This window comes from Pygocentrus nattereri, chromosome 27 (genome assembly GCF_015220715.1).
Source record: "Pygocentrus nattereri isolate fPygNat1 chromosome 27, fPygNat1.pri, whole genome shotgun sequence".
In the NCBI taxonomy this organism is placed as follows: Eukaryota; Metazoa; Chordata; class Actinopteri; order Characiformes; family Serrasalmidae; genus Pygocentrus; species Pygocentrus nattereri.
The window spans coordinates 8326856-8345511 of NC_051237.1; the positions used below are offsets into that span (position 1 = coordinate 8326856).

At 40.7% G+C, this 18656-nt stretch overlaps 1 protein-coding gene across 1 annotated transcript; it reads right to left on the reverse strand.

The window, feature by feature from the left end:
* Positions 1 to 295: 295 nt before the first annotated feature.
* galnt12 (UDP-N-acetyl-alpha-D-galactosamine:polypeptide N-acetylgalactosaminyltransferase 12) lies at positions 296 to 18359 on the reverse strand. Its single transcript, XM_017694677.2, has 10 exons — positions 17101 to 18359; positions 13843 to 14012; positions 11135 to 11324; positions 10867 to 11052; positions 10334 to 10451; positions 9616 to 9792; positions 6524 to 6655; positions 5919 to 6032; positions 4559 to 4714; positions 296 to 3400 (listed from the first exon to the last, which is right to left on the reverse strand). Exons 1-10 carry the CDS (start codon positions 17463 to 17465, stop codon positions 3263 to 3265), a joined length of 1746 nt encoding a protein of 581 aa, XP_017550166.1. The 5' UTR covers positions 17466 to 18359; the 3' UTR covers positions 296 to 3262.
* Between the last annotated feature and the right edge of the window lie 297 nt (positions 18360 to 18656).

Below are 18656 nucleotides of genomic sequence, written 5' to 3' on the forward strand. Positions count from 1 at the left end.
CTCTCTCTAAGCACTGACATGAAAAAAAAGAACGCACATGTGCTATACTTCCGAGAAAACTTTAGGATTTAATATTCCACCAGTGCTGGGTTTGATTTCAGTTTCTTCATAATCCCTTTGCAAGAGAAAGCGATGGAAGTAGGCCTAAGAAAAAGGGGATTTTAAAGGGACGTTATGGCTGGAAAGATTAGTGTTCTAGAATTCCTAGAAAAAAAAGAAAAAAGAAAAAAAAACACGGGTAAGATGGAAAAAGTATCTACATACTAGGTCAGACATGACATAGCTCGCACTCCCAAACTGTTACTGAAAGGTTTTATTTTAAATGTTAAGATACAAAATACAAACAAAACCCAGATTCACCTGAAACATGCCTGATTCTTCAAAAGGCCTACTGTCATTTGAAAAGTACAAACTCCACCAGAAAGCACAAAGATTTTAATTACAAGTTACTGGAAATATATAAAAAAAGCTGTAAATTAATTTATGATATGTCAAGGGCACTTGGATAACAGCAACAAAGTTACCTGAAGTCACCAGCATTTAGATTTCTTCCCAAAAATCATTTCTTCACTGTAAATCCCATCTCAATGACATTACTATAATGTTAGAAACAGAGTAGATTGTTGAGAATCAGCAGAGGCCTGGCATACAGTGGCATCCAAAAGTCTGAGACCATGTTAACAATCTCAGTGGTTTACAAATAAACAGAAATAAAGTTTTATGATTTAGAGTTTTCTCCAAAAATGATGACAAGCGAAATAAATGAGAAATATTAAAGGCTTCACACTATTTAAGGTCACTACTGAAATTTAAGCCTTTTTTTTTTTTTTACATTGACCATGTCAAGGCCTTTGTACACAAAGGTTCAGACAACTATCGGGTGCATTCAATTTACTCATGAAAGGCGTGGAGTCTAATCCAGCTCGAGTGCTCGCCGTCATTAAAGCAAAAAAGCAAACAAATACTTCAGAAAAAACTCATGTAAACACTTCAAAAGACTTAACTTTTCACTCAAACTGTTATACTGATAGCATCGCTTGCAATGAAAAACTCTGTATTTAAGTAGAAAAGCATGCAATATAGAAGCTTTTCAACTTGTGGTCTCAGACTTCTGGAACCCACTGTAATTGCTCCTTTCAGTTAATGCTTCTGCTGTAGCATTGCTTCACAAATAAAGTGCATATACCAGTGGGTCAAAAACACACCGCAGATATATGAATTATTCATAGCCCTTAGTGAACCAGTTAGCAATGGCCAGTACTTTTAAATGAAAAGAGTACATTTGTTTCTGATTTTATAATACTATATAATAGTATGTTTGATAAAAAGATGTTGTTGCAGAGCTGTATATCTTTTCCATGTAGTGGACACTGTATACATTTTCCTGTTTGTGGATGACACAAAGTTAATATTTATGAAGCGGAATGGATTTCAATTATTCAGATCATAATTGGTTTCTTGGAGACTCATGAACATCAGTGGAAACTGTCCACAGGTTTATATTCTCCTCACCAGTTAACCATTCTCTGCACTCTAGCATTTTGAGGCTCTGACAGGGGAAGCTCCCCCATCGTTGACACAATAGGCTCCAGTGTAAATCCACAGATAATAAATCAGACAACCTCCTGCTTATCTGCAGAAGTTCCATGAACATCTGTGCAGTATTTTGTCAGTGTCACATAATCTCAGCTCAAACAATGTTTGGTGAAATGCAGAGAATCAACAGACTCTGTTCTGCTCACCCAAAACCTCATCTGTAAAGTCATCCAGCTCAGAGGAAATGACTTCAGCAAAGAATGTTAACAAGCAATCTCTTAGACCACTGAGAAAGATTTGTGTCTTCTGTAACACAAAGTAAGGCACTTACATCAGTGAAAAAAATTATAAATTACATTAAAAAAATAGTGCAGTTCCTCGCTGCACAGAACATCAGTTATTATAGTAATAAACAAGAATAATTAATAATTTAGGACACTGATTTCTGTCTATTAATTTGTTAATGTATGCACAGTGAAAAATCAGCATCAAAGTAGTGGAACACTCACTCTCAATGACCGATTACTCAGTTACAATCTGAAGGATCTACAGAGGTTTACGTCCAAACACTCTACACAGGTTATTATTGACGGAGTGCATGAAAAAGAGAAAGTAAAAAACAATTTGATTAATAGGATCACCTAGTATCTACGGAAAGCCCCTTCAGGTCATGATATTTCTTCAAAACATGGTCCCATTTTGAAGCTACCCATTTTTTATGTCCCCATCAGCAGGTGCATGACTATAAGAGGTAGGCTAATGTGTGATTTTAAATGTCAGCATCATGATTAATCTTCATCCTGAACTTTAAATGCTTCGGCACTGCTAAGACCAGCAACGTGAACTACTGTAATTGGAACGTGGGTCGTGTAAATGATCAGCGTTAGCTGAAGAGAGAACATGGAGGACAGGGCAGAAGGATATGTAGGAGAAAATGGAGGAGTTGGCACCATCAAGTGGTTCATAATGATAATTGCAGCAATGCCACTGTGTATATCACTGTGGCTGTTCATCTCAATAATGAGCCAAAAATGCACACCACAGCCTGCTGGGAGTGAGGGGAGTGGAGGGATGGGGAGCGATCCAGCTGCCCGAAGAGGTAACTTTGATGACGAAGTAAATTGTGAAGGTGAGTTTTAGATATAAACAAGCAGAGCTCCTTTAAATATACAGACACTGAAGAGCTCACAGTAAAGTTGATTAACACAAATGACCAGCTTGTGTTATTCTAAATGCCAGTCTGAATATTCAGTTATAGCACTGAAGTCTGGACAAAACTGATGTTTAGAATGTGCTGCGTATGTTTCAGCCAGTAATACTGAGCACCTGCTGGAGAATAACGACACACAGATTATTCTAAAAAGAAAATCAGTACTTCAAAATAATAATCTGAGCTTAAGATCAAAAACATGTTTGCACTGACTAAGAAACTCTGATTTAGTCGACACTTTCAGCTCTTTAGCTATAATGCCATAGTTTTTAAACAGTGGAAATAAAGTCTACACCTCCCTCCCACTGTTTGAAATTCCAGAAATACACTCGCATGAAAAGAGCACCAAATTCAGCAGAGTGAGTGAAATAAAGTGATACACACTGGGGCAAGGACATGCATGAATATTTGTTGAGTGACAGAACTGCCTTTTTTGTACAATGCCCTTTCAAACCTGACTCTATCGCTGCTAAACTGCAGAGAAAGTGCTGGAAGCTTCTGGAAGGTTCCTTTCTGTTACGCTCTCTCCTCAAAGAACCACTGCTGGTAGGCTGAGCTAGTGCAAGGCCGAAGAGCAGGACCAGGGTTGCCGTTGTCCATTGTCTTTACAGCTTCGACACACTTCTGAGTTTGGACATGGTACAGAGTGCCATCCTGTTTAAGCAGAAAGATCACTGGTTAGCGTCATAAGCTCTTTCAGCTCTCTATTTCTGTTCTGCTTTCTTCTTCCATCATCTACCTTGATCTTCAAGGCACTAATTTAACCTCATTTTAGCCCCACATACTACTATTAACAATTTTCTGAATCTGTGTTTGTTTCCTTTATCCTCATTTTGGCAAGTGTGGAAAATGTTGCTGTCTCTGTGCACATTTTAAAACATAACGAAATAAGCATAATTAAAAAAAGCATCAAGAGTAATGGATGCCATTATCCAAGACTTAGAGATCATTTAATCTGAAGAAATAAACTAGCCTTTTGAAGCCTTTTCTATGAAAATTCATTTTCTTTGAAGTGACAAACTGAGTTTACTTGATTATCTCCACATGACTAAAACATTTAACATTAATGCAGGTATTGCAAAAAGTAAATAAATCAAAAGGCAATCTAATTATGCACACATTTGAATCAAGTAAAAATCACTGCATCACTTTTCCAGTTACAATTACAGTCCACTAAAATGCACAACGTTCTTGTACATCTAAACTACCCCAATATGGCTGTCAAGAAAAATCCAGAATGAGCCTTTTGTAGAGCTACACATTAATATACAGAAAAGCTGTTTGTTGTGTGTTGAAATGAAAGCCCCGCAGGACAGCCGAAGGCTTCTCACTCGTACGCTTATGGAATGAGAGGGCCTAATGTCAAAGCTTTTGGTCTTTCTCTCTGAGAGCACTCCAAGGCCTCAGGCTCACTCAAACACAGGCACCAGCCAAACGCAGTGTTGCAGCCCCCTCTCCCAATCCCCAAAGAAAGCCAACACTGGCCCTCCTCATTGCTGCGATGGCCAATGTCCTTGTCTTTCTTTGCTATCCAGACAAAGTCTCACTCTGCTCGCTCACACAGGATTTGAATCTTCTCTGTTCTTGGAAAGGAGTTTATTCAGGAGCCCTACCACAACTAAGTTCCATCATCCTGATTTGTTCAAAAAAGAAGCGTTTTTCCTTTTGATCATTCAATGCACAGCTTCAAACTGCCAGGCGAGCTCATTACCATCAGCATTTTTTCTCAGTTGAAATGAAAACCAAATGTCTAATGAAGTTCAAATATCATGTGTTTCCATGCAGTCCTCACAACCAATGACAGTATCTCACCTCTTTGAGCACAAATTTCTGATCTTCCGGCACTGGCTCTCGGGGTTTTCTGCATAGGCTGATGGTGAGGAAGGTGGAGACTGGGTCAGCCACGGCACAGCCGGCAGGTTCCCTCGTGTTGTACCGGATCTCACTGTCTGAGGAGTACTCAAAGAACTGACACACAGAAAGACACACAGCAGAGGGGGGGGGGGATTAAGATGTGTGATTCAATACAGGGTCCTACTGCATTAAAAGGAATGATTTGGTGTTTGATCTTAAAAAAGTAAGTAACCTGGCTGCCTTAAAATTCTGATTTTACTGAACTTCAAAGTGATGTTAACTTAATATGAAATGCTCAACGAATGCAAAATGTTAAAGCAGCCAGGTTAGCTACAAATACAATTTTTTACAGTGTAGCATTAGGGCATATGTTAAGACTACATACTTCAAGTTGCAGATATCTGTAACATTATTCTCACATGACGTCATAGTTAGATGAAAGAATTATTTGTGCTCATCTGTTCTGCTATTTATATACATAAAATCTAAGAAACAGAAATATTTAAATATCCATTTAAAGAATGGATAGTTCTTTCATGAAGACATCACATCTTTGAAAGATTTGCTTATACCTCTTCAATCTATATTAGAATATTGGAATAAGAGAGAATTCTGATTTTAAAAAATGATATTACTGCTCATCTGATGTTACTGAAATGAAAGTCTAACCCTACAAAATATTGTGATTTTCAGGATGTTTAGCATAAGACTGCCATAAGTCATTGCTGTACAGTATGAACAGGTGTGTACTTGTAACCATACACAACAAAGGGTTAATATCACCATGGAAAAATATACAAACATCCCACGCTAAGCAACCCTAAATGCATCTCCCAACCATGATCTATTTAAAGCACAATCCTGATAGGCCAGTCTTAAAGAAAAAAGTAGGTAATAATATACCATATTGTTTTTATTTCTTTTTGATTGCCTAGTGAGGCTACATTACAAGCATACAAAGTATATTAGTTTGATCCTGTGCGCACAACTGTCTTCGGATCTTGCAGCTTGTGAACAGCATATCCCCCTGAGAGGGAGGAGCTGTTGGAGTCAAACTGCAATGCCAGGCAACTAGAGTCACTAATAACAGAACTGCTTAGATTTACAATGCTATTTTTAATGCAGCATATTATTAATGCACTATATTACTGTTATCTTAAAGCTGTGGAGGGCAGTGCATTTCCTAGATGAGACATAATTCACTTGGTTGGAACAAGTTATGGGGAGAGAATGAGTTACAGTGGTCAGCTGTGCATTAGGGAACTTTACATAGAGTGAAACTGCTCGTACTGCTATAAAGTTTAGAAGAGTATCCTACCTGGTTTTGGCCCATGCCATGACATGGATACAGAATGATTCTGTGGCCCACCACATTATGCTCATCAGGTGGATTGTAGTCAAAGCAATAGTTGGTCATACCTCGATTCTTTAACTGCAATTAATAAGAGAGTGAGGAGCAATGGTAATCAGGGTTTCCCACTCTTAGGTTATACTTCGGCAACCCCCTAAAGTATACTGGAGGTCAACAAACAATGTAAAAAATAAACAATGGCATATAGAGTCACTGATCACCTTTTTCCCTGTGGTCATTTCCATGAGCTAAACTATCACTTTAGACAAACGCTGTCATGAGTTCAGATATCCATATATTCAAATAACCTTTGTCAGCCCCACATTACTCACCCAAGCACTGTTAACTGCAACTGTGATGCTCATTTCAAATTAAAAATGCACTGTTATACACAAACACTCATCTAGGAACCAAAATTACAGCATGGAGGATAAACTTTGATAACTTAAAGGTCTCGTTTGCATACTGAACCTTCTGCAATACCAGTACTACCAAGACCATTAATAATTAACCAACAATACATTGCACAGCTCTGAATAGTGTACTTGGAAAGTTCTACTTGGCCACCTCACCATTCCAAACCTGCCAGGCTGATCTTCTGGGACATGGATGTCAGGATAGACGTTCTCTAGATACCACTTGAAGTCCTTACAGTCTAGACGCATCCTCAGTTTCCGTCTGTCCGTCACATCACCATACGCCTCCTAGACAAAAGAATGGATTAATACTGCACTAGGTTTCAAACAAAAAGCTCTTTAGTATCAGAACCATTCAGTCTCATATTTTACTTCCAGATCAGCTGAACTATTACACAAATAGGTTCTGTAATAAACGACTTTAAGCTGAGGAACAAACATATTCAAGGCTCTGTCTTTTATAGATGCCATTTACACTTTTAAGAAGCAATAAACCTGAACTGTGAACACCAAGAGCACATATTGAACACCAGAACTTTTATATACTCCAGTTAAGGTGAGCTATGGCAGACATTTGGGATAGGTGACAGTACAATAATAATTTAAAAGGTTCACAAAGGACATTCCTAGTCTCTCAGCCATCATTTAGACAAAAGCATGTCATAAAGAGAACACTAGATGGCATTATGAAGAACCTGAAATGAAGCTTCACTGCTTCAATTTTTTTTTACTAACATCACAAGACTGCCCATAATGACACAGTAGAACCACCACAGAGGGTACTGACCCGAAGCAAGTACACCAATAAAAATAAGCTGAGGCTATCCATCAGCATCAGCACACCCCTTCAAAACAGCTGAACCCAGCATCATCTATTCTACTGTTTCCACAAAAAACCCACACAAATATTCACTCGTCAGGGGGAAAAACACCATCCTGTTATTCTAACAACCAAGCATTTCAGCACAAAAACTCAACTGACATAGTCACCCACACACTGCCACCTCACATTTCAAAGATGAATGTGCGTGCTGCAGCCTCACCCTTTAAGCAATCCATGCACAACCTGAAATGCGGCGTGGGGCTTGTTTGTTTGTGAATGGCTGCGGTCGGCCCACATTCCTGCCATCTTAGATGCTGGGTGCTGCTGAGCTATGGCCCACAGAGGAGCAGCGCAGACGCACTTATTTGCAAGCAACATCTGGCGAAGGCAGAGCCCTGTCTGAGCCATTTAGCAGCACTGTGCAAAGACAGATGACAGTGGCCATGGCCGCTTTAAATGAGCTACTGCTTCTTCTACTGCTGAGACGGTGATTCATCAGATTCCTGCATCCGCCAAAGGAATAGTTGGGTGGCCAAGTATTATAAAAGCATAGGGAAATAACTTAAAGCTGAGATTATGCTTACCTTTCCAAATATGGAGTGAAACATATGATCGTTACATTCAAATCAAGTCATCAAAATCAGACTGACTAGGCTGGCTGATGAGAGATCCATCGTTGATCTTTTATGCCAGACTGACACAATCCAGAGATTTGGGCCATTAATAAGAAATGGTTTGAGTCTCTGAGAGTGAAAGAGAGTGAGATCCTTTTACAAAATTGCCTGGAGAAGGACAAGACTTAGTCACACTCGATCCACCCTGGCAGTGCTGGTGTTTGCCTGTGGTACAAATCCAGAAGAAGAAAGAGCCTTATCAGCTCCAATCGCACAAGATCGATTTCCACCTGGGACTGCCACCCTGGCACAATCTCCCTAACGGAGAGAGATGAGAAGTACCCGATCCATGCTAAGAGTGTCTCTTCCCTTAAGTACCGACCCCAGAGGGGCACCAGGAGCTGGCTCCTCAAGGGCAAGTGGAAGACATACAAACAACCAGAGAGAAAATCTACTTTTCAATGCTGTAATCTTACACCTAGCAAACAGGGTGTCACTTTGGGACAGCACTCAACTGAGTGCTGTCTGTCACTGAGTAGGTTCATGCTTACAGCTTGTGTGCATAAGTAAGCATGCATGTGTATCTTATTTCTCAAAGGCCTCATAATCAATCAAGGTCTCCTTTATGCTGCCGTTAACCTGTCATTCAGATGACTGAGTGATAAACATGCCTCATGAAACAGGAAGACAAACATGATGGTCATGGTAAACACAAATTAAAGAGATGGTACCCTTTTCCCAAACGCCGTCAATCAACCAAGACATGTTTGGTGTCTGATGTCTGTTTCTTTAGTCTTACAGTGGAAAATTAACAAGATTTCTACTACAACATTTAGCTATGCAATGTATGTCTGTCTATTTTTATAGATAAATGGGTCATACAGTGTATTGCTGCTGTCAGAAGAAACCCTCGTTATCTCTAAAATGACAACTTTACAGGAGAAAGAAAAAACCTACATTACTTTTACATTTAAGTCAATGGATCCAGACTTTTTCACAAATAATTTGAATGAAAATTGAAATTTACACACAATGTAAAGGGTCTATTCTATAACTTGATGCAGTTTAGAACAAGAGTGTGATTATTTTAGGCTGCAGTTTGCTCAGTGCCAACTCCGGGCCATAGACATCCCTTACCTGTTAGCTCAGACATAAAACTCATAAGCAAGTCTAAAAAGCAGTCCTCTGGGGTAGTTTACTATACCAAAAGGTATTTGACAGACTTCTTCTTTTGAGATCCCACATCTATTATAAATAATGGTCACCTTTCCCATTATTTGCATTCTGTTGGCTACACACTATGCTTGGCCCCCGATGATTGCTGTTTGGGATGCTACTTGTCAATGGCAGCCAAGCTTTCGTAACAGTTTATGACATCACAGAGAAATCAACTAGATTTTCAGACAGAAACAAAGTGGTAAATGACTGTCTTTGTTGCTGAAAATGATCATTTTCACATATTGACCATTTTTGCTCACTATCTGAAAGCCACTGGAAAGAAGTTAGAATACACAAAAATTATATCAGCTCCACTGCTCAGGGAACAAGGATCTCTTTTCATTTTCCAGTAATGTTGGCTTAGTTTTCATTGGCCATAAAAATATACTATATCTGTAGTTTAGATGACTGTGAACTGCTGCTGTGCTGTGTCTTGGAGAGAGGAGGGATTCTCCCTCAGAATTATCTGCTGGCAGTAGACCTCCTCTCCCCCAAACACATCATAGCAAACCACCGCATTTACAGTAGGAGGAAAATTGTGTAAATTTGACCAGCTCAATCTCATACAGTCCAGTGTTCACCCGCGTTCATACCAGGCGTGCATGGGGGTTGCGGTGGTAGTACAGTTCCTTGTAGCTGTCCATCCAGACCTCTGCTGCCCGTACACTGTTAGCAAGAGCCTTGCTGCGCGAGTATGGAGCCTTTTTGGGAAAGACGTGGCCCACATGTGAGCAGGGGTGGATCTCCAAACTTCCTCCACATTGCCAGATCTGTGTAAAAGCAAGGCCACAAGAAACAAATTACCCTAATGCAGTGATGCACTTAGGACTCATACAATAAACAAGACTCTCTGTGCTGATGAACTGAACAGCTATCTGCTCCGTTTCTCATCGGAAGCAAGTTGTTGTGTCATAAATCCATAGAAGCGGTTTCCTTCCTGTCATGACACTCAGAACATAACTCTGCCATTGCTTGGCAAGCATCAATGAAAATGACAGATTTCTTAGAAGCGTGCTTGCTGGAGTTAGTAATTAAAGGACTGAGGTGAACAAACACAACATAAACATTTGAGTTGGGTGAACAAATACAGCACAGGCACACAGGAGATGGCTGCCAAAGAGAATCTGACTGATGGTGTGAACAACACAGGCTGACCTACAGAGCTTGGGAAAATAATCATATTTACTTCACACCAACACAGTGAAAAGAAGTTACATATTACCACTGCAGCAGCATGGAGAAATGGGAAAAGGCAAATAATAGAGAGCTCCACACACAAAAAAGCACTCACACCAGCGCATATATACTCACTCTGAAAGAAAACTCAAGGTTCTCTCCTCCCCAAACCTCCATTCCTGTGTCGTATGTACCCAGGTAATGGAAATACCTCTTGCTGACTGCAAACAGGCCACCAGCCATGGTTGGAGATCTGAAAGAAAACAGGATAAAACTGAATGTACAGAACTTTCTATTTATCCCTGTTACAAAGGTGCTTACAGTTTTTCCTTGACAATTATTCTGAACGATTTCTCTTCCTTCTAGATATTATGTAGCAATTCCTTTAAAAAATACACAGAAATGTTGTTCTTCTTTGCAAGGAAAGGTGATTTAAAGTAACCCGCAGTCTAACTTCAGTCAACATTTCAATACAGTTTATCAGCGTAATACTCTAGGCTCATAAAATGTTCAATGGATCCAAAAGGCACACCTATATAACAAATGTCACTTTTACAGCTTGACCCTGCAGTGTAAATAGTGACCATACTGTCTAATGATGATTTAAGATGTCAGCTAGCAGCTATATAATAGAGCTAATCACACCGTGACTCACAAAGAGTGCATACCTGATGACATCAATAGGGGAGCGCCTTCGTTTCTGCTCGTATTCAGGAACAGTGTGCCAAGTGAAAACCAGGCGCCAGTCAAAGCCCCCAATCTGGGGCTCTCCCGGATTCCCTAAGTACTGGAAAGTGTTCCAGTCAATTACGTCTATTACTGGGCACACAACAGCAGAGGGTTCCTCCTTTATTCTGCAAGAGATACAGAAATCTGGGATTAGCACTATGGCTGAAAGGATGAATCAAAGATTGAAAAATCCTGAGGTGCTCTTACCTATGAAGCAGGGGCTCCAGCCAGCCTTCATGACATTCACAGTGACAGTCAAGGAAAGTCAGCACTTCGCCCGTGGCGATGGAGGCACCCAAGAGCCGAGCTCTGACCAGACCTTCTCTCTTCCTGGCTCGGATCAGACGAACTTTCCTCAGGCTGGCTATGTAGTCCTCCAGAGGCTGCTTCAAATGTTCTAGAGGAGTATGTTCCAAAACCATCACACCAGTGCAAGTTTCCCTGCTTTCAAAACACTTATACACAATATATTTGGGTAGAAATTGCTTTTAATAAATGTTTTGACTAAAATTATGATTAAAATAGTAACTGACTGGATGTGACTTATTTTAGCTTCATAAGCAGAAATAGAACTAACCTCGCCTTTAAAAGAAAAGATCTGAGATAATCTACGTGTGCCGATTCTAAAACAGTTCATAAACAATCATTGATGGTGTTTCTTTTGAATACTGTATTTTTATTTAGTACTTACATGTTCTAAAAGCGTTCTAAAATGCAAAAAGTAACTGTATTCTGAATATTCTGCCTTTTCAAAATGTAATTTGGACTAAAAACATACTTCTGTATTTCTGTATTGTGAATGTGTTCTAAATATATATTCCCGATACCAGTATTCTGAAAATACAGGTAAACGTGGGTAAAAAAAGGGGTAGATGAAATTCACCTTTTGTAGAATTTGCTTAATCTCACACTACAATATACATTCCTTAATTTAAGCAAATTTATTCTGAGAAAAAAAATATTTTTAACAAAACCACGTGTCACAATTATTGGCATCCTGCATATAATAATGTGTAAAACCTCCCTGCGCCAATAAAAGAGCACTTGATCTTCTCCTATAACATCTTTGTTGGAGTTGGAGAATACAGAGCAGGGAACTTAAGACCCTTCCTCTTCACAGAATCTCTTCAGACTGTCCAGGCCTCCAGGGCCTGTCTCGTGCACGCTCTTCTTTAGCTCTCCCCACAAGTTCTCTATGGGGATCTGATCAGGACACTGAGATGGCCATGGTACAAGCTTGATTTTGTGTTCAGTAAGCCATTTTTGTGTTGATCTGGGCCTGTGTTTTAGATCATTGTGCTGCTGGAAGATCCAATGATGATCCATTTTTAGTTTCTTGGCAGAGGCAAGATGATCTGCTATTTCATTAGAGTCCATGATGCCATGTACCCTGATGAGGTTCCCATGGCTTTTGGAAGAAAACATTACAAACATTACCACAACATCACAGACAGTCCACCATACTTAACATTGGGCATCAGATCCTTTTGTGATTACATGACAGAAAAGGGCTTTTTCTTCCAAATAATCTGCTGGTATGGGGGTGGTGTCTCGTGGTAGTTTTGGAGACTTGGTGACCCCATGTTGCTACTTTTTTCTGTACTCTCCAACAGTGATCCTTTGGATTTGTTTTACCCCCTTACCAACCTCCTCACTGAAGATATGGGCATTTTTAGGTGACCTATGAAGGTAAACACATTGTTGCCTTATTTGAATTGTGTGTTCTCTTGTCTTTTCCCTGTTGAAAAATGACTAATGGATTTTGACTTTGACCTTATATATCCCAGTAAAACAGGATGTCATGGATTACAGCTTGAAAGCTTCTGACACTTATCAACTTAAAAAAGTAAAATATAAATGAAAATAATGCTTCAGTTACATTTTGTTTCTAGGAATTTCTGTGGGTTCCAGTAATTGTGTTACATGTGGTTTTGTTAAAAATAATTATTTCTTGACAAGAGATGTTTTTTATAAATGTACAATAAACGTACTCAAAGTAAAGGCTGGATTTTTCTCATTTTCTCAGTGTAAGTTTCTAATGGTGAGCCAACTCACCAAAAGGTCAACCCTCTTTACTTTTTACCAGGGCTGCAAATAATTGTGGAGGGGCCTGTAAATACAGACACAATTATACTGTACCTTTAGCTTTTTTCTTAGTGGTACAGATTTGTTGTGACAGGAGCACTTACCACTTCACACATATTACACAAAACAATTGGAGTGAGAATAATAATCATATTTATAGTATTTTACAGACTGGTGGTTCAGGACAGGATTGTTTTCAAGCTGTGGAAGTATGTAAATGGCTGTTTAACCAAATGGTTTAACTTGCTCTGCTCATGGGGGAGCATCCCTTCAGTGGAGGAAAGTACTTTTTGGTTCCAACACTGGATTCTGACAGTCACTATCATCACTATCATCTGACCCACTCAGCCACTGCAGCACGTAATGAGCCGAACAACATAAAAGTATGATTCACCCTGCAGCCCTAGTACGGTTTTAAAGGTATTTTACTTCTAAATTTGAGTTTATTTACACAAACCACATGTAGCTTCTACTAAAAGTAGAACTTCTACTTCTACTAGATTCAATCTTTTTCACTACTGAAGTGGAGCTTTCTATGGGCCCTGTAAAGCAGGACTTCTCAACCTATCCCTTGGCTGTTGAGATCAGTTGAGTTGGGAGGTGGATCAGTATGAGTAAACATCCTGGGTTGAGAACCAAGTCTATAAGGAGATTATGACAGCTAATACAGACATAATACACACTAAGTAAAAAGCTGGCGGTGAACATGGGTCATATTTTTACTTTGCCACTTCCTTTGCTAGTATTTGCATGTCACCAGGTTTCTGAGCAGGAACAAACAGTGATGAAGTGTAAATAGTCTCATAATTTCTAAAAAGTCCAGTCCAAACCTCTGTCGCTGTAGTCATCCACCAGAATCACCTCTGTAAGCAGTAGGTCAGGTGATGTCTCCAGTACACTGTGCACTGTGCGTAGGAGAGTGGACCAGGCCTCATTGTAGAAGGCAATCACCACTGAGGTGGAGGGCAAGCTCTGGTAATCATATTTCAGATTTTTGCATCTGCAAATAAAAAAAAGTGCAGGCATGACACGAAAACTCTGACCTGACACAGATCATCATTAATTCTCACATTACTACATTACTTTGATGAGGCATGGACCCTGACTTCAACTGCCTCATGTGAACATTTTTACAAGAAACATATTTTCAAAGTTCTAATAATTATATAATAACAAAGTAATTATTTTTTAAACAACTTTTATATTAATTTCTTGAAACTTACAAAGTAAAGCTTTTGTGAAGTGCTACCCAGGACTGTAACTAAAAAAAAACCTAGTGAGGTCCATTTTGCATAAAAAGGAACCTACATCACAGTGACTAAACTAACTGACAAATATGTGTATTACATAAGCTGGAAGTTTCTCCTTTAAACTGTTTAAGCAAATCATTTCACACTTTAACTGTCCATAATTATGTAGTTTTTCCGTTCATTTATTCTTTTCCCCATCCCTCCAGTCTTCTATAAAGCTACTATTACTGTTCCATAAACTTGCTTGCCTGTTAAATTGTATTGAATTAATCATTTAACTATTTATACATTTATTTCAAACTGAAAATACATGTTGAGACCTATATATACACTAAACCAGTTGATAGTTACATTAAGTGTATTTCATTTATCTCTCGGACTCTATTTTGCTCTCTTTCTTCTCTGTCCTCACAGAGGACTGACTCAGCATGCCCTACAAATACTTCATCAAAGTCTGTCACTATCAAACCCCAGCTAACAGGAAAGAAGATACTCATACAGTTAACCAGACATAATACCGCCAAATATACCTCTCCAATATAGTAGAGAGGTACATTCGGTACAGGTACAGTAAACCCATGTTAAATGCAGAGGTGGAAGTGAATCACCACATACACACTAGGGGGCAGTGAGCACACTTGCCCGGAGCAGTGGCCAGCCCTATCCACGGCGCCTGGGGAGCAGTTGGGGGTTAAGTGTCTTGCTCAAGGACACCTCAGTCATGGACTGTCAGCACTGGGGATCGAACTGGCAACCTTCCGGTCACAGGGCCAGTTCCCTAACCTCCAGTCCACAACCGCCCAATTCACTACCAATTGGGTAGTCTCGTCCCTGTTTCCACACTGAATGGCATTAAACCCTTCATAAACTCCCGGGGATCTCTGCGTTCTCACACTAGTTGCTAGTTACAGCCATATACACTCTGTAAATGTAACACTAGCTAAAAATTGTGTTTTCCACACAGACACCCATCGGAGTTTAGTCGAGAGCTGGAGGCAGCACAAAATTTGACAGTGGCGGTCGTAATTCCCTATGCAAGACAAAAACCTGCAATTTATACTCTACATTCTTAGGAAAAAAAGGATCTATATAGTACCAAAAAAGTTCTACAAACACTTACGGCGAAAATAAAATTTGACGATACTTGAAGAAATTTTCACGATACATATGTCAAGATTAATTGATCAGACGTCTGATCAACAAACAGAGAAAAAGGAACCAGTAGTGCTACGTTAAAAAATAATAATAAAAATACTATCAAAAACTGTGAACAGATTTTTTGCAGACTCTGTAGCACTGAATCCAGCTGAAACAGTACTAGCTTTGCTCCCTTTATAATGAAACATGCAATTAGTCTGTGTTTCACAAGTGCTAAAGCGATGTTCAGAAAAGCATATCATACTGTATTGTGACATGATTTACCATGTTAATGATATATACTGTCACAATGCCAAGTCCTATACAGAACCACTCTTTAAAAATGTTCTTCAAATCATAGAGAAGAACCATTCATGTGGCTCTTTGAGTTGTCATGGTTCTATACATAACCAATGCCTTTGCTAAAGAACCCTTGAAAAAACTTTCAAACGGTGTCTATTGTGCAGCCCAACTTTATACTAAAACTATGAAAGCCTCTCCACAGCCTTTTATCATTTCAACAGCGTTTAAAGTGATTTCAACCAACTCTCTGTGAGCACAGCACCAATATACAATTATACAATCTACAATTACAGACTGTTGACCATCTATTACTTTATTAGCACCCCTTTACCCTGTTGTTCAGCGGTCATAACTCCTACAGGACCACCTCAGAGCAGGTATAATCTGGGTGGCGGATCATTCTCAGCACTGCAGTGATACTGCTGGGGTTTTTAATCCGCTCTATTAGACACATCCGCCTTTCGGTCCACCTTATAGATGTATGGTCGGAGACAAATAGCTCATCTGTGGCTGCACAGTTTGTGTTGGTCATCCTCTAGTCCTTCATCAGCGGTCACAGGACGCTGTTGGATGGATATTTTTGGTTGGTGGACTATTCTCAGTCCAGTGACACTGAGGTGTTTAAAAACTCCAGCAGGACTGCTGTGTCTGATCCACTCATACAAGCACAACACACACCAACACCAGCACCATGTCAGTGCCACTGCAGTGCTGAGAATGATCCAGTCACCAATCAATACCTGCTCTGTGGTGGTGGTGGTGCTGGAGGTGTCCTGACCAGTAGAACAGTGTGAAAGGGGGCTAACAAAGCATGGAGAGAACCAGATGGACTAGAGTCTGTAATCGTAGAGCTACATGGTGCACCTATGTAGTAAGTGGAGCTGATCAAATGGATAATAAGTGTAGGTACAAGGAGATGTTCCTGACCAAGTGTTCTGTGACGGTAGAACCTGGTAGCTTTTTTTACTTTACAGGTATATACTTACGGTTCTAACCTACATGTTCTGCCAGGCACAGTGGCTCTACATGCTTGCTTGGTTGGAAGGTAGAGTCAGTTAAGCAACTTCTTGTTAACTAACATTGCTTATCAACCTTCACCTCACACTTGTCAACATTTGCATTACTCCACAGAAATATCACTGAGAGGAGCGTAAACTGGGATGTGGGCTCTTCTTATCTTCAGGACAGGTGTCAGACAGGCCTGCTTTCAGTCTCCTCTGAAGCTCTGCAGGCTGTTTGACAGGCTTTTAAACGTGCCGCAGTAAAAACACAACCACGGTGACCATCTTACAGACGGACAAAGGCAACAACCTAAAATGTAAATGAACCTCTACTTCATTTCAGCCTCTCTCCCCAAAAATCTGCACAAACACAGAGAAGACAGAGAAGTGAACTTACAGCGGGTTCCATCTCTCCGGCAGCCTGCGGTGGAGAGAGATTCTGTCGCTAACGTACGTGTTTATCTGGTGTTTTTTAATGCTCTCCTCCTCTTTTATCTTCTCCTCTCCCGTCAGGTCTAGTTTAACGGCTCTGCCCATCTCTCCCAGCGCATTTAAATCTAACGGAGGCTTCTCATAGACGGGTCTCTTCAGAGACTCGGAGTCCTCCACATCGATGCTGCCGCCGTCTGACACCCCTCGTCGGTTTGGCCGACCGACCTCGCCTGAAGGGCTGCTTCTGTGAAATACGAAGTACACAAACACCGAGGCTCCGAGAATGCACAGCAGTAACTTTGAGCGGCTTCTTCGCCCCCTTAATGCCATAGTGCCTCTCCTCCTCCTCCTCCTCCTCTCCTCCCGGCTCCGAGAGAGCGAGCGGCCCACTTACTTTCAGCCCGAGCTGCCCGAGTTCAACTCCATGAGAAGTTCAGAAGTTCGTCCACTTCCAAAGACAGAGCTGCTCACATGAAAGAAGAACGAAGTGCAGGTACAAACGGTGCCAACTAACCCGAAATCCTCAGCCTGAGTGACAAACGGGAAACCGGCTGAGGGCTCATCATCATCTCCGCATAGACAGACAGACACACAGACAGACGCACGGAGCTGGAACTGGGGAACTGAGGGCGAGGCGTGGATCAGGGCGCAGTGCAGGCAGGAGGAGGATTTGCCCGATTAGATTAGCTAACTGCTACAGCTAGATTAGGCTAGCACCGGAGGAGAAAAAATCCAGGTCAAATCACAGAGTCTTCTCGGGGGTTTTACACAGCAAGAAGTGCTAATCCAAATCCATTTAGCGCCCGCCCGCCCGTACCCGGCCGTGCCCGGCCTTCTTCCTGCCGTGGTGAAGAAGAAAGTTCAGTGAACGAGCTTCCCTCTTGGGCTCGTAGTAACGCCTAGCCACGGAAAAGCGTCGGACTAAGTGTTCAGACTGGTCTCCAGGAAACTGAAGGGAGGAGAGAGTGGGAGGGAGCCTAAGATACCTAGGTTAACCAACTACACTCAAACTAATCTCATGACAAAGTAAGCCAGCGAAACTCGACGAAAAGTCTTCTCTCGTGTTTGTAACTTCGAGTCGCTTTTTTTGACTCAGCGGCCGTTCACGACCAAACGTAGCTACGCAGTTTATAAAAGTAGTATTGCTGCTTCTTTCGAGTTAGTTTAGACACGGCGCGATAACTGCTTCCGGGAGGAGTAGCTAGCAAAGAAGTTAAAACACCGTCCAGACTGGAGCGTCTAAAACGGGCCAAGTCCCAAACGCCCTCCTTTTATACAGCTAGTGCACTATAACGGCGCAGAAGTTATTGCTTCTTGACCTAAGCAGTGCACTGTATTAGGGAGTAGGGAGCCATTTGAGATTGAGCCGCGGTTCAAGTGAGGGACAGTCATGTGAGAGTGTTACTGAGCCATGTGTTACACATCCCAGACATAACAAGAGGCTTTTGACCAGTCAGCAAAATCTCTTCACAGTTTAAAATCTTTATTTCTTTATTTTTAGTTGTCCCAATAAACAGGCCG